This window comes from Puntigrus tetrazona, chromosome 7 (genome assembly GCF_018831695.1).
Source record: "Puntigrus tetrazona isolate hp1 chromosome 7, ASM1883169v1, whole genome shotgun sequence".
NCBI lineage: Eukaryota > Metazoa > Chordata > Actinopteri > Cypriniformes > Cyprinidae > Puntigrus > Puntigrus tetrazona.
Genome location: NC_056705.1, coordinates 13,569,293 through 13,583,003, shown reverse-complemented (window position 1 = coordinate 13,583,003; position 13,711 = coordinate 13,569,293). Strand labels below are relative to the sequence as shown.

At 39.3% G+C, this 13,711-nt stretch overlaps 1 protein-coding gene across 1 annotated transcript in view; it reads right to left on the bottom strand.

The window, feature by feature from the left end:
* Positions 1 to 8,309: 8,309 nt before the first annotated feature.
* efnb3b (ephrin-B3b) overlaps positions 8,310 to 13,711 on the bottom strand; it is a 68,773-nt gene continuing 63,371 nt past the window's right edge. Inside the window, exon 5 of the mRNA XM_043245190.1 lies at positions 8,310 to 12,675. Within this exon, the coding sequence (XP_043101125.1) occupies positions 12,254 to 12,675 (422 nt within the window). The 3' untranslated portion in view covers positions 8,310 to 12,253. The remainder of the gene's footprint in view (positions 12,676 to 13,711) is intronic.

The following is a 13,711-nucleotide window of genomic DNA, read 5'->3' as shown; positions in this document are numbered from 1 at the left end:
TAACCAACCAGCACCAGAACAGAACGGAAATTCATTAAATTAACAGGTCATGCAAAAAAAGACAACTTTATTTACTCTTCTGTTTTTGTCTATACTATGAATTGCAATAGATTGAAAAGAAAAGATACCAATTATTCAATCTATACAATTTAAATAAATATATGCTCTGCATGTTTTAGTGATGCGCAGCAATAATCAAACCAAAATTCAAAGCTTTTATTTAGTTTAACATTTGAAAATAAATTTGAAAAGATAATATTAGTATTTTTAGTATTAGTATTGTGATGTTTGTACATATTTTTTTCCTTCAATACTTTCTTGATAATTAATTTTGCAATTAAATACTATTAAATGTTTTTATTTATATATTATATAGCTGTAACTATTATTTTAGTTGTTGTTAGTATTCTTATTTTAGTCATATTGATGAATGATCACAAAATGTTTGGCCAAATGCTGCAGCTCCATAAACAAGAAAAAAAGAAAAATAAGGCCATGTAGGTTTACAATGACATGACGGTGAGTAAATGATGACAGGATATTTGGGTGAACTCTCCCTTTTAAATTCAATGGACATTCAATAAACAGTATGTTTAAATGCTCAGCCTCCCTCCTGAAATCTCTCCGTCTGTCAGCGCACAGGACTGAAGCCCAGTTTAGTATTAGAGCTGTATGGGATGGAGACAGAGAGACACATTATACTGTTCAGGGACCCTGCACAGCCCCAGACCCTCGTGGACTGGAATGCTGAAAACGAACAAATTAGGAGTGGATGGAGGTGTGCGGGGGGGGGATGTAGTTACGATTGGGAAAGAAAAAATGTGCGATCAGTTGTTTTTGGACACGCATCATTTTCCCTGCAAAGGAGCCTGGCAGCTGCTGCGTGAGCAGGAAGGGGGTGCTGGGGTAGATGGGGGTCGGGGAGGAGCCGAGCGGAGTTTGGGTGAGTTTGTGCTGGTGGATGAGAGAGACCCTCCTTCAAGCATTGTTTGAAGAGAGAGAGAGAGAGAGAGAGAGAGAGAGAGAGAGGAGGAGGGGATGGAGCGACTGAAATTACAAATGAAAAGGGGAGGAGGGGGTGTTACACAGAGACCACCTGTTTTGTTAGAGAAACAAACAAAAACATGCTTTGAACTGATGAATGATATAAAAACATTTCCCAAAAATCATGTATTATTAGTAATGCTTAGGGATTTGAACAAATCCATGACTAAATAAGCATTAAACTCCAGCGTGTCATTCATCCCGTACCATTTGTGCTACAGACATGATACCTCAAAACTTTACTAAGCAATCTGACTAACGATTTTCGCTTAGAACATGCAAACGCATCACATAGACTTACACCAGAAGAAGGATGTGAGTCATATTTACAGGCAATTTATGGCTGCTCTGACCCACCTCAGCTTCTAGTATAATTGTATACAATGTACAAACTGCTGTGTAAAATGAATTTGCTGTAAGCCACCCCTGAGCAGCATTAAACCGTCTGTGCCACCTTTGCATTTGGGCAATATGGCCTTGGGGGTGGGCTCTGTTGACCAGTATCGATCACTTAGAAATGCCCTAACAACCACACAGCAACGTACTGGCAACCACCCAGAATGTCCTAGTAAGCCACCAGCATGTAGCTTAAACTACAGGCTGCATGTATCAGACAAAAATACAGTAGCATAAATGGAAATTATAGCTACATTTTAAAAGACGTGTTTTCGTTTTCAACATTTCTAAATTTAATGTATTCTTGCGATGGCGAAGCCGGGCGACTACAGTCTTTAGTGACACATGATCCTGCAAAAATTATCCTAAAATGCTGATTTGGTGCTCAAGAAGCATTTATTATTGTCAACAATGTTGAAAACAGTTAATTCACCCTTAAAAGAAAACTCTATCATTAACTCATAAGTTCTTTCATTTATCTTCAAATCAAATTAATATTTTTGGGGGAGAAATCTGAGAGTTCTCAAATAAAGTTTACACATAAAAAAGTAACTTCATATCATTATGGTTGAACCACTAATGTCACATGGATTATTTAAAAAATTTTTCTTGCTACTATCTTTTTGGGCTTTGAATGTATCAGCTGCATTGGTGTTTGTGCATGACCAGAAAGTTCTCTGATTTGATTGAAAATATGAAGGTCTTACAAGTTTGGAATTACGAGTAATTAATGACAGAATTTTTGGGTGAACTATCTTTTATGGAATACTTTTATGGAAAGTGTGATACATTATTTTCGTAATTCTTTGAAAAACAGCTTTCATTTGAAAATTTGTTACATTATAAATGTCAAGCCCAAACTTTTGAACTGTACTGTAGATCTACGCCAAGAACTGATCAGGATTTATTTTATTGTCTAAAACCCCACTTGACCTTAGGCGTTTCCAAACTTTTGGACTGTGCTTTCTGTTAGTCAGTGTTTTCGTGTAAAAATGTGAGGATTGAGATCCATATATATTCAGGTGAGGTCGGAGACCTTAAGGCTGCCGGCAGCATATATGGAGGAAATGCTAGGTTCAGTTCAGCTAGGCTGAAGAGATTAAGGGCCTGCCCAACACGGGACCTTAAAGTAAATCGTTTCATACACTCCTAGATGGTAGACTACACATATACATCTGCCTTCCGCCAGAGAGATCGATAAAACCAAGTGTGTGTGAGAGGACTGAAAAAAAATCACCAAACTACCCCCATATCTCGGAAAACACACATTTTGAGGCAAAGCGTGACGGAACACCTTTGTCTGTCTGTGGCCCAGCTGCACAACCTGGACACACACACACACACACACACACACACACACACACACACACATTCCTTCTCTGAATGCAGCATTTGGCAGTATTTGAGGCTGACACTGCTGATGTCATTTGCAGCAATGAGTCATTGGGCCCACACTCCTGCTGTGTGTACTGGGCCCCTTACACACACACACACACACACGTCAAGAACCAAACATGAGCCCATCTTTTTGCTTCCCTTGGCATCGGAAGTCATATATTTATGAGTGTGCCAAGACAAAACAAATATCCCTCATCTCTTTTCTCTTCTTCTTTAAATGAAACTCTTTTTCTCTCTTTTCTCACTGTCTCTCCGTCCCCCTCGCCGGTTTAGCAAGCTAGCACGACTCATTGGCCCTCTGGACACACTCTATTCTGCCACTCTATTGTCGATCCGACAGCCTTTGTTGTATGGAGAAAAAGAGACCCCCGCCGTTCTTTCTCTCTCACACACACACACTCACACCCACGCATACACACACATTCCACAAGCACAAAGGTCAAAGGGTGCAGCTGCCTCAATAAAGCAACGGGAGTGTGTGTGTGAGTCTTAAAAAGAGAGTAAGTGGGGGAGTGAGAGAGGTGGTGGATTCATTTTTACTTTTTTCCTCTTTTCTGGGCTGAAAGAGGGAGCAAGGGTGGGGAGAAGAGGAGACGCAGGGCAGCTATTTTGCTGCTGAAGGACTCTTGTCAATTGGGGAATTTTGGAGAAAACTTTTCATATTGAATGTTAAGGCTTTGTGGGGGTCCATTATTGTCTCATTGTTTGAGAGACCATGAGTGTTTGCGCATGTCCACGAGGCAAACAATTTTGTCTCATTTTCCTGTGACATCTTTTTCAATGTTAACCGAGCAACCTAGAATTGAAATTTTTTTCCTTTGGGACTTGGAAAAAAAAAATGAAGAAATCCCTTCAGACGAAGGCTGTATTGATTTTTGTTGTTGTTGTGCTATCTCAGGGTGTTGAAGTGTTAAAGCAGGGTGAGACTGACCTCAGGTCACTGGGCATCAAAACAGGTTGTGAAGCTGAGAGATGGACGGTTGGTTTAAAAACAACATGCTGAGTGGACGCTCTAGAGACAGTCTGTCTGTCCAACCTGAAAGATACATGATAATAAGGTTTAGAAACAGACAACTTTTTGTGAAGATACAGACTGACAGACGCTTATTCTGTTTGCTTCACAAACCCCTTAGAACTGTTTAGCTTTATATCATCACTAAACCAGATACATCCTTTGTGAGCGAAAAAAAAGTGAAAATCAGCTTGGAACGGCTTTGGCAACCCATGTTAGTTACATAATGTGAGGGGGGGAAAAATACGTTACACTACTATTTAAAAGTTTGGAGACTGTGAGAAGGCTGCATTTATTAGAACAATACAGAAAAATCATTAATACTGTGAAAACTTAAAATCACTTTTTTAGATGAAATATTTTTTAAAATAGCCTATAATTTATTTCTGGGATGACAAAGCTTTTAAACAGCCATTACTTCAGCTGTCAGTGTCACATGATCCTAATACACTACTTTGACAAATTCAGTATTGTAAAAAGCATTATACAAATAAAGGTAATTTGATGCTCAAGAAGCGTCTTACAATGTTATCACTGCTGAAAACAGTTGAAAACTACTTTTATGGAAAGTGTGATACATTTTTTACAGCCCTTTGATGAATAGGAAGTTCAAAAGAGCAACATTCATTTGAGATAGAAATCTTTTGTAACTTTATAAATGGCTTAACTGTCACATTTGATCAATTGAATGTGTCCCTGCTGAATAAAAGTATCAATTTCTTTCAAAGAAAAACAATCAGCTAACCATAAATGTTTGAACAGTAGCGTACAACAGGAAAAAAATGATTCTATCCATCAAGAATTGATTGGACCTTGAAAAGTGGGTGTTTAAAACCAGAATGTTAAGTACAAATTTGCAGTAGATTTTTGTGAGGATTATATTTTTGTCCCAGGCATTAGGACAAATTTATTTGAGCCTCTACCAGCTGGGAACCAAAATGGTGGAGAATGAAGGTCAATCTCACTCTTGAGAGGTTCTTGATGTATCCCAGTCACTTGATTTGCTATTATTGCTGTAGCCTTAACATTTACAAAAATTTAAGCAACCTGAAGGTACACAATATGTTCTCTGGGACCCATGACTTTGATATTGCTGGGATCATGCTCTGCTCTTCTGAGTTCCAGAAATGCTTCAAGTTGTAACTAGTTTTAAATTACAGCAAAAAGCTGTAATTTAATTATCTACAACAGCAGCCTCAAACAATGTCTAACTAGCAGCTATCAGACTAAATAGCCGCCTTGGTAACATCACACAAAAAGAAAAGTTGTTTTAGAGGCGGAGCTATTTTCAAGAGGTTTAATTATGAATTACAAACATTTACTTCTTTGGCACAACATGCACAACCCCTCAAAATAACACCAGAAACTTGCGGAAGAAAAGCAATAAACCAATTTTGATTTCTCCTCGACTTGAATAACATAAGCAACCGAAGTATCAAAGATGAAAGAAGCACTCCAGATATAATGTGAATGAATGATGGATGAGATCATGGGACCACCGTGCAATTTTCTGTGTGAATATCCGAGGGCAAGCGATTACCCATAACTCACAGCGATGTTTTCGGATGCTATCATATAGATCTAAGGGTTTGTGAGAGCATGTGGTTTGTGAATAAAGTGGAAGAGAGAACATGAGACCATGTGGGTGTATGAACTGTATTGTATCGGTTATTCGGCTGGTATGGTGTCACGTTATTAAATTAATCAGCTGAAATCAACACTCTCTTATGCCTCTCTCTCTTTCCAGTTCTGTTGCTTTATCAGCTTCATTTTTACCAGCCCGGCTGTACTTGTCATCGGCCCCATTATTAACTGTAGTAGTTTGTTTTTCTTCTCCTACAACATTAAGAATGCAAGGCTTGAACGAGAAAGGGAGGAGAACATGTCGAAAGAGGGAGAAGAAAGAGTGAGGGAGAGAGAGAATGTCCCTGTCAGAGATCAGAGCTGTGGTGACTGGGAGACCGATAGAGAGATTAAGCAGAGGGGGTTCCTGGTGACGACTTAAAGACCCGTCTTTTCATCAGTCGCTTCCAGTCGACGCTGCCTACAGGTGCAATCAGAGAAGGAGAGAGAAAGACACTTGACTTTCAGCCCTCACCTTTCTTCACCTCGGCCTTTAAAAAGAAAACGCAGGGGAGGTGGCCTGTACGTTCTCCTCTCCCTCGCTCATTTCGCACATTTGATATGCAGATGACTGACCGGCTTTTCAAATGGCCAAATTGCAGGCGGCTAGGAAACGATATCTCGCTCTCTCTGACCTTCAGGAGGGTCCCCATAGCAACGCGGTCTTAAGGCTCCTGTGGCGACATTCAAGTCAAGCGCGCCGGTCTTCGGGATTTTTAGCCTTGCCGCCAAAACCTGTTCAAATCTGATTATAGAGGATTATCTCCTAATTGATTTCACTCCAGGCCAAGTTTGAGTTTTTTCTTTCCTTTTTAATAACACAACAGAAACTGTGCTCTACTTCACAGAAAAGCACAGCTGCTGTCAGAAAGAAAGCAGTATATGCGTATTTACGGTAAGGTTGCATCAAAAAGACTTAAAGAATATACTGTGGTAAAGAATGTAAAAATAATTATGTGTTATTCTTAGTACTCGTATTTGAAACAGTGACTTTCATTATTTGGCTTCAAAAGGAAAGCAAGCAAAGGCCTCATAAGATTACGGAAAATACATGACGTCATCAAAAAATCTCTCATACACCTGGCGATAACATTCATCTCACACCACAATGACCTACTCGCAATAAAGCGGCAATGATGTCGTTGCCAGATCAAATCCTTGTACTTTGACTCAAAGACAAGTCAAGTTTATGAACTTGAGGCTCACTGTCAGAAGTTAGTTGTGACGCCGCGGAAAAAAATGCTGTTTCGTGAATGAAAGCAGAAAAAAAAAATCGGTTGTTTATTACTACTCATGATGCGAAATACAGATTAGTTTGCATCCAGCTTAGACTTGTTTTCACGTGAGTGGCAGAGGAGACATTCAGCCAGGGCTGTTTTACATACAGGAACATTGATGACTGTCTGTCTGATATGCATTTCTAGCAATCTCTTTCTTATAGCTGCTCAACAAGATTCAGGAAAATGTATAATTTAAGGGCTCCCTCTTCCTGCCTTTCAATTCAATGACTTAACATTTTCATTTAGGCTTATGGCCTTGCTCACAAATAACCTAATTCATTGGAATTTTAAAGGAAATTTAACAAAGTTGACCTATGTGGAAAGTTGATTAAATATATTTAATATAAAGATTTTAAATGTAGTTTAAATGTAAACCATTTTTCCCCAACAGGATGGCAGCTGCAGGCTACACGTGCATGATGAAATGCCATTGCATTAAATGAATAAAATGTTTACTAATTTACATGTATCATGTTTATACTATCAAAATTGAACACGTGCACAATTTTATCACAAAATCTTTTTTTTCAATGATGTAACGTAATGAAGTTATTCATTAAGTTTTAATTAAAGTGCAGCATTGTGTTAAAATCTGTGGTACTTTGCAAGGATTTTTATTTCTTTTTGAATGCTGATTGGATATATCTGTAGCACTTTTTCAAGTTAATCATATAATTAATTTAGGTCGTACGAGTTCAACTGGGGAAAAAAGGTAAGCACTCTCTTCTTGCAAAACCTAATTATCTACGCCATCCACATTAATTTTATCACTCTATTGACTGAACGTCAACAATTGTCCAATTTGCCGAAATTTTATTTTTAACCCAGGAAACTGTAGGAGAAAAACCTGAGACACGTTTGAGAAATACCCTAAGCAAACCACGGCCAATAAAATGCACCTCTGGGTCATTAATGGCATACAAGCACATTTTAGAAAAATGATTACGCAATAAACATGACCGCAGGAGCCTATAAGGCCATTTTTTAAGTGTTTTTCTTTCCCTCCCTTGTGTTCCTTCACACCTAAATCACATTACACCAATGAGCGGATTGTAGCGCGACATAAGCGTTCCCAGGCCAATAATACAGCCGTCGCCTCTGCATCACCTGTAACTGTGTGGAAACCTCACGGGGGCAATCACTACCAGATTTCGTGAGTTTTCATAAAAATGAAATTGTTGCCAGAAGGCAATGGTTGCTTTGGCAACTGAATGGCATTAAGGACAACATACAGAAGGATCTAAAGAAAAGCAATAAAAGAGAAAGAGAGATACAGTCTGAAATAACTAATACAAGAAAAGGTATTTCTCTGCACTTAAAGAACACATTCATTTCTCTATTGGCAAAGGATGGTGACTGTAAAAGCCACTGTTTACTTTAGAGGAGATGAAATACCAGGAAGAAGAGATTGATGGTAGACTGGAAAGAAAAATAAAGAACATTAAATGGTTTCTCTATATCTCATTCATTTGCACGTTCAGTGAAAGTCCACAAAACTCAATGCATTCGAAAATAAACACACAAGCACACACTAAAGAGAAGCCAAGAATGCATTGTAAAGTTTTTTTGTGTATTTTTTAATCAACATTTCTTCAAAGGAATGTATTAGTTGTTTAACCCTTTTAAAGGCATGTATGCAGTAGGGAAAATAAGAGAGGGATCGTGGGGATGGAGGGATGGACACGGAAAAGAAAACGGCACACACAAACATGGTGTTTTACAAACGTCTGAACACATCACTGGAGAGGAATGGAGGTCTTTAAAGTGGCCGCCACCCGCTGGCTATTGGCACAGAGAAACACGTACACACAACTGAAGCGTTCTCTAAAAAAATACACACTTTGTGGTTCGTCCCCGCATGTGTCTGCGTACAGAATACTGGTCCCAGCGTTCGTGGCGAAAGCAAGTGCACAAAGAACCGCTCGATGTGAAAGACAGAAGATGGACCTTTCTGAGGCCAGATGTTCGATAAACGAGACCTAAAAAGGGGAGGATGGTGAGCAGAGAGAGTTTGTGTCTCCTCGTGCGTCCTCTGTGGTCCGCCTTCGAACGATGTCCACGTGTGTTTCGGACATACGCACACCTGCACGCACACACACGTATCCAAGTCCATGTGCACAGGGTCAGAGACATGGCTTACGCTGATTGTTTTAGTAAATGCAACAGAATTTGAACAGAAATCGAACGCTTAAATATGTATGAAACAGCCCACGAAATACAACAGCGCCAAACAAACGTAACACCTCCACATTTTAGGCAACTTGATATTGAAGTAACGAAATCCAAATTGTCGTGTAAGAAGAAAACATCAATGTGACAGGAAAACAATGTCATGTTGTTTCTTTTTTTTTTTTTCTCACAGTCTTGATGCACCAGAGTGATACAAAACTAAATGCTTTTGAGAGACAAATATTGAAGCTTTCTAGGCAGATTGAAAACAGTAACAGATTGTTGAGTCCCAACGTCAGTCACAAATCACATCTGCAAAATAAGACCACCAACATATTTGGGTATGAATGGCTTGTTATTATGTGCGTGTATGCGGTGTATTTCTTAGCGATAACATTCTTTTTACACGCATACAAAACACACTGTGACGATGGCAGTGAAACAGAACACATTTTGTACTTCCGAAGGCCAGAAACATAGTCTACGTAAGTATGCGGATGCTAATGCTTGGTTAACATATCGCAAGAACGAATGTGAATAATTTTCAAAACACAAAATGTACAAATTGGTTACAATTTAAATAAAACAAGGGAACAAATTAATAAATAGTTTCCCCCCACATTAAATGTGGCTTCATACTTACTATTTACTACTAGTTAACTGTTTCCAGAGTAGCATACAATTCTCAGGCTACTATAGAGCCTTGTACATGACATGCAGAAAAGATAAAATGGCCACAAATTAGGAATTTGTTCGGAGAATTTATTAAGTAGTTCCCTCATTTTAGTTTCATTAGCGGCCGTGTTTTACTACTTTGTTCCCTTACTTTAGTCAAATTGTGGATTTAACTAAAACAACAGAGCTAATTAATAAAACGTGGCTACAAATTAATGACTCATGGGAATTAATTCTTAATTTGTGGCAACAATATCCGTTTCCCCACCACATGTCATGCAGTTAACTGTTAGTGCCATATAGTAAATTTTTCTCTGCTAATTAGCTTAAGTTTTTTAAAGCATGCCATTTTGAATTCAGCCTCTGAATCATCTTAGCTAATATTTCTGAATAGCATACTATATGACATATATAGTATTCTATTCCAAATTCAGTCACTGACTGACTGAAGCTAACTAGTTTTGTAAGGGTGTTTGCCAAACTGCTGATCTGCCATGTCAGAGAAAACTGACCAGAGTTTATGCTAATACGTGCTGAGAATGCAACTGCTTTCTGACACATTTCAGAAAGCAACGTTGTGTATTTGGAAGCGTTTGCGTTCACAGACTTGCGTAGAGTGTATTTCAGGCCTAAAAGAGAGATTTTCATTGGCACTAACAGAGATAAACACACAGCTAGTTACAAAGCTGCATGATTGTGTGGGTTGTGTGTGTGTGTGTGTGTGTGTGTGAGAAGAGAGAGAGAGAGAGAGAGAGAGAGAGAGAACAATGCTAATCACTGCATTTGTTGAGGTAACCAGCATATATGCCCAATCAGAATGGCTTTTGATTGTGTTTTGGAGATGTGCTTGTGTATGTGTTGTGTGTGATGAAAATCTCTACAAGAGCTGTGTGCCATGGCCATTGAGTCTTTCTCCGTATGCGTGTGTGTGTGTGTGTGTGTGAACATGTCTACTAAATTGAGACGTGTCCGATACTCAAGAATCTGAGTCTAGAAATATTTCCACTTTACTTCATGTGAACGAAAAAAGCAGTAATTCTGTTTGTCCGTCTGTCCCATTGTCCATCTGAGAAAATAAGTTTCTTTCTTCCCCTCATCTGTGTCATTGTACCTCAGAAGACCATCGGGCCCAAATCTGCCTATTCCACTTCTCCAGGACGAGTTTGTTAAAAACCTTTCCATCCCTCTCTCTCTCTCTCTCTCTCTCTCTCTCTCCTTCCTCAATCATCTTTCAGCTTTCCTTCTCGCCCCCCCACCTCCCTCTCCCTCTATTTTTTTTCTTTTAATGTGTGATTCTTCCATAGTTTCACAGTCTTTCTAGAAGTTTCCTCGCTTGTGCGTTTGCTTTCCCAACAGGCGGTGTCGCATTCTTTATTTCACCCCCATCCAATTCTTCCCTCCTTTCTGGATTTTTTTTCCCTTTTTTTCCAAGTGTCTTTAAAAATAATAATAAAAAAAACTTTCTCGGATTGTTCTACCTCAACACATTCACAAACGAGGTCTAGCTTCAAAACTACATCAGAGTACAAGGAGCTATAAAAATATATGTGTAGAGCGGAGGAGACTCCTGGGAAAGAGGAAAATGAGGGGGAACCAAACAAACTCGGTTTCTGCAACGGAATGAAAGCTTTAAATTAATTTACAACTCAAAAAGGGGAAGAAACAAGGTCAGCATGTCATAAAAAATAGGAAAACAAAAATTAGGCCTAGCAAACTGTAACTTTACATGAAAAAAAATCTAAAAATTATTTTACTGAGTATTCATATATAATTATAATCTATGTGTTGAAAGCGATAAAAAAACTTTTTTGATGTTCGCTCATATTTTTGTGTTTTGGTTTTCAAACAGTCTAACAAACACACGCGCCCATGCTCACGCTAACACTGTACTCAAACACGCACTCATCCGCACGCAAAAACACTCGCGAGTTGTACTGAAGCACGCCGGCCGCAACGTGTGCGACAGCAGTGTCGGAATATTTATCCTACACACTCACAAAATACACACGTTATTAAAATATACAAGATTCTCCACGCCACAACAGCTCCACCAATCAAACACATGGGTCCTAGATCACGTGACTGCAGCCCTGTGTGACGATTGGCTGAATCGATGGCCCCTCCCCCTTTCGAAGGAGTTGAACACAAACTAGACTGCTATTTGTGAGTAAATGTAGCATTCGAAGTCAAAGTTCACGTTGTCTTTGTAAGTTTGGACAAGTTGAGTTTTCTTTTTTTTTTTGAGTCTTTTTGCAAGTACATCAGAAAAAGTTTTGATGCTTGTGCTCCAGAATGGCCCCCCATAAGGAGTTCATGTTTTTTTTTCAGTTGGCTGAATCACTCCAGGAGGTCTTCTCTAGCTTTAAGAACTTTTTCCCATGTGGGATGTCAAAGAGAGGGAGGCCCTTACATCAGGACAACCTCTCTCTAACAAAAGGCCGAAGTTGGGTGAGTAGAGTGGAATGGTAACACACACACACACACACAGACACACTGGACCTCGAGCGGCCAGCGTGTCGGCGAATTGTGTGTGAAGGTAAAAGGATCTGATCTATGGGGATGCAGATTGTGGGGGTGGGGCTCGGGGCGGGGTTTAGGTAGTTGTTTAAGGTGGGTGTGGTTTTAGCAGATGTTGTTGTAAGGTCGTCTCCGGTTCTCATACTTTATAGTAGATATTGGCAGGGCTCTGAGGGGGCATCTCCTGTACGATGTAGACCGGATGGCCGTAATCCCCGCTCACTTTCTCGTAGTGCGGGCAGTAGGCGGAGTCAGAAGTCCGCAGCGGGATGATGATGTCGCTAGGCTCCGAGCCGTTATTGTTGCCGCCTCCTACGCCCCCGCCGCAGCCCCGTTTGGGCGAGGTCAGGGAGGAGAGGGAGAGCGGAGGGTGGTGTGATTCGGAGTGCTTGGCGTGTCGCCGGCGGTAGCACACCACGCAGATCACGGCTGTTACGAGCAGTAGGAAAGCCGAGCCGCCGGCTGCACCTGCGATAACGGCGATGTTGGAGGGGGGAAGGGGGCCGTTTTCCCCACCAGGTCCTCTAGGGGGAATTCTGGGATGTGTATTGTTTCCAGCACCTGCAAAACAGAGAAGAATCTGATCAATTCAACAGATCTATTGTCACCCCATATATGCGATCCTCTCCATCCTTTTGAGTCTTTTTGAACTGAATAATATTTATTTTAAGATTTTAAGAAAATAAATAGGTAAACATCTAATAATTCAATGCTTAATTCGGTGTCATTAATAATAATTTTTGAGAAAATGGCTTTGTTAGAGATTTATTCTCTGACACTAATCTTACACTACATTTCAAATGTTTCAGGTCCAGTAACACTATTCTGCAAGCTTAACATGTTTTTTTCTTTCTACATGTTATGCTGTTATTAATGTTTTTAGGAAGCTTGTTTATTTCAATAAAAAAGACGACATGCAGTTGCTTCAAATAATGTTGTAAATTTATGCAAAACTTCATTCAAAGTGAACTGTGATAACAGTTTTCAATTTCAAAGGAATAATGAACTCTGATTTATTATTGTCATAATAATAATATAACTTTAATATAATAATTGTGTCTTTATTGTATATAATAAAGATAACAATTGTGTGTGTATATATATATATATATATATATATATATATATATATATATATATATATATATATATATATATATTAGTTAAGACAACTTTCAAGAGCAACAAGCCAAAATGGTTTAGAGTTTGTAATAAATTAGGCAGTATGAAAGCTACAAACTAATCAAAAGTCAAGCTTTTCTTGCTTATAATTACATTTCTCTACAAACACCTTACTGTGATAGTCACTAAAATGATAGAGCATGTCACATATTGCTTCTTTGAACAAACTTGGACATCACATTAGTTCACATAAGTCCCCTAAATTGACGTCCCTTGGCTAAACACGTAGTTTTCTAAAGTTCAGGGCTTTTGTCAGGGAAACTTTTCTGGAGTCTTTCTGGATTGCATGTGGTGATGACACCCATTAGTGAGATGACCACCTTTAACTTGTTCCCGTATTGGAGCGCGGACTCAGAGAAGTGCCCTCTGACACTTACATGAGTATTAGTCTGATGTAGCGGGTTCATTAGCGCTG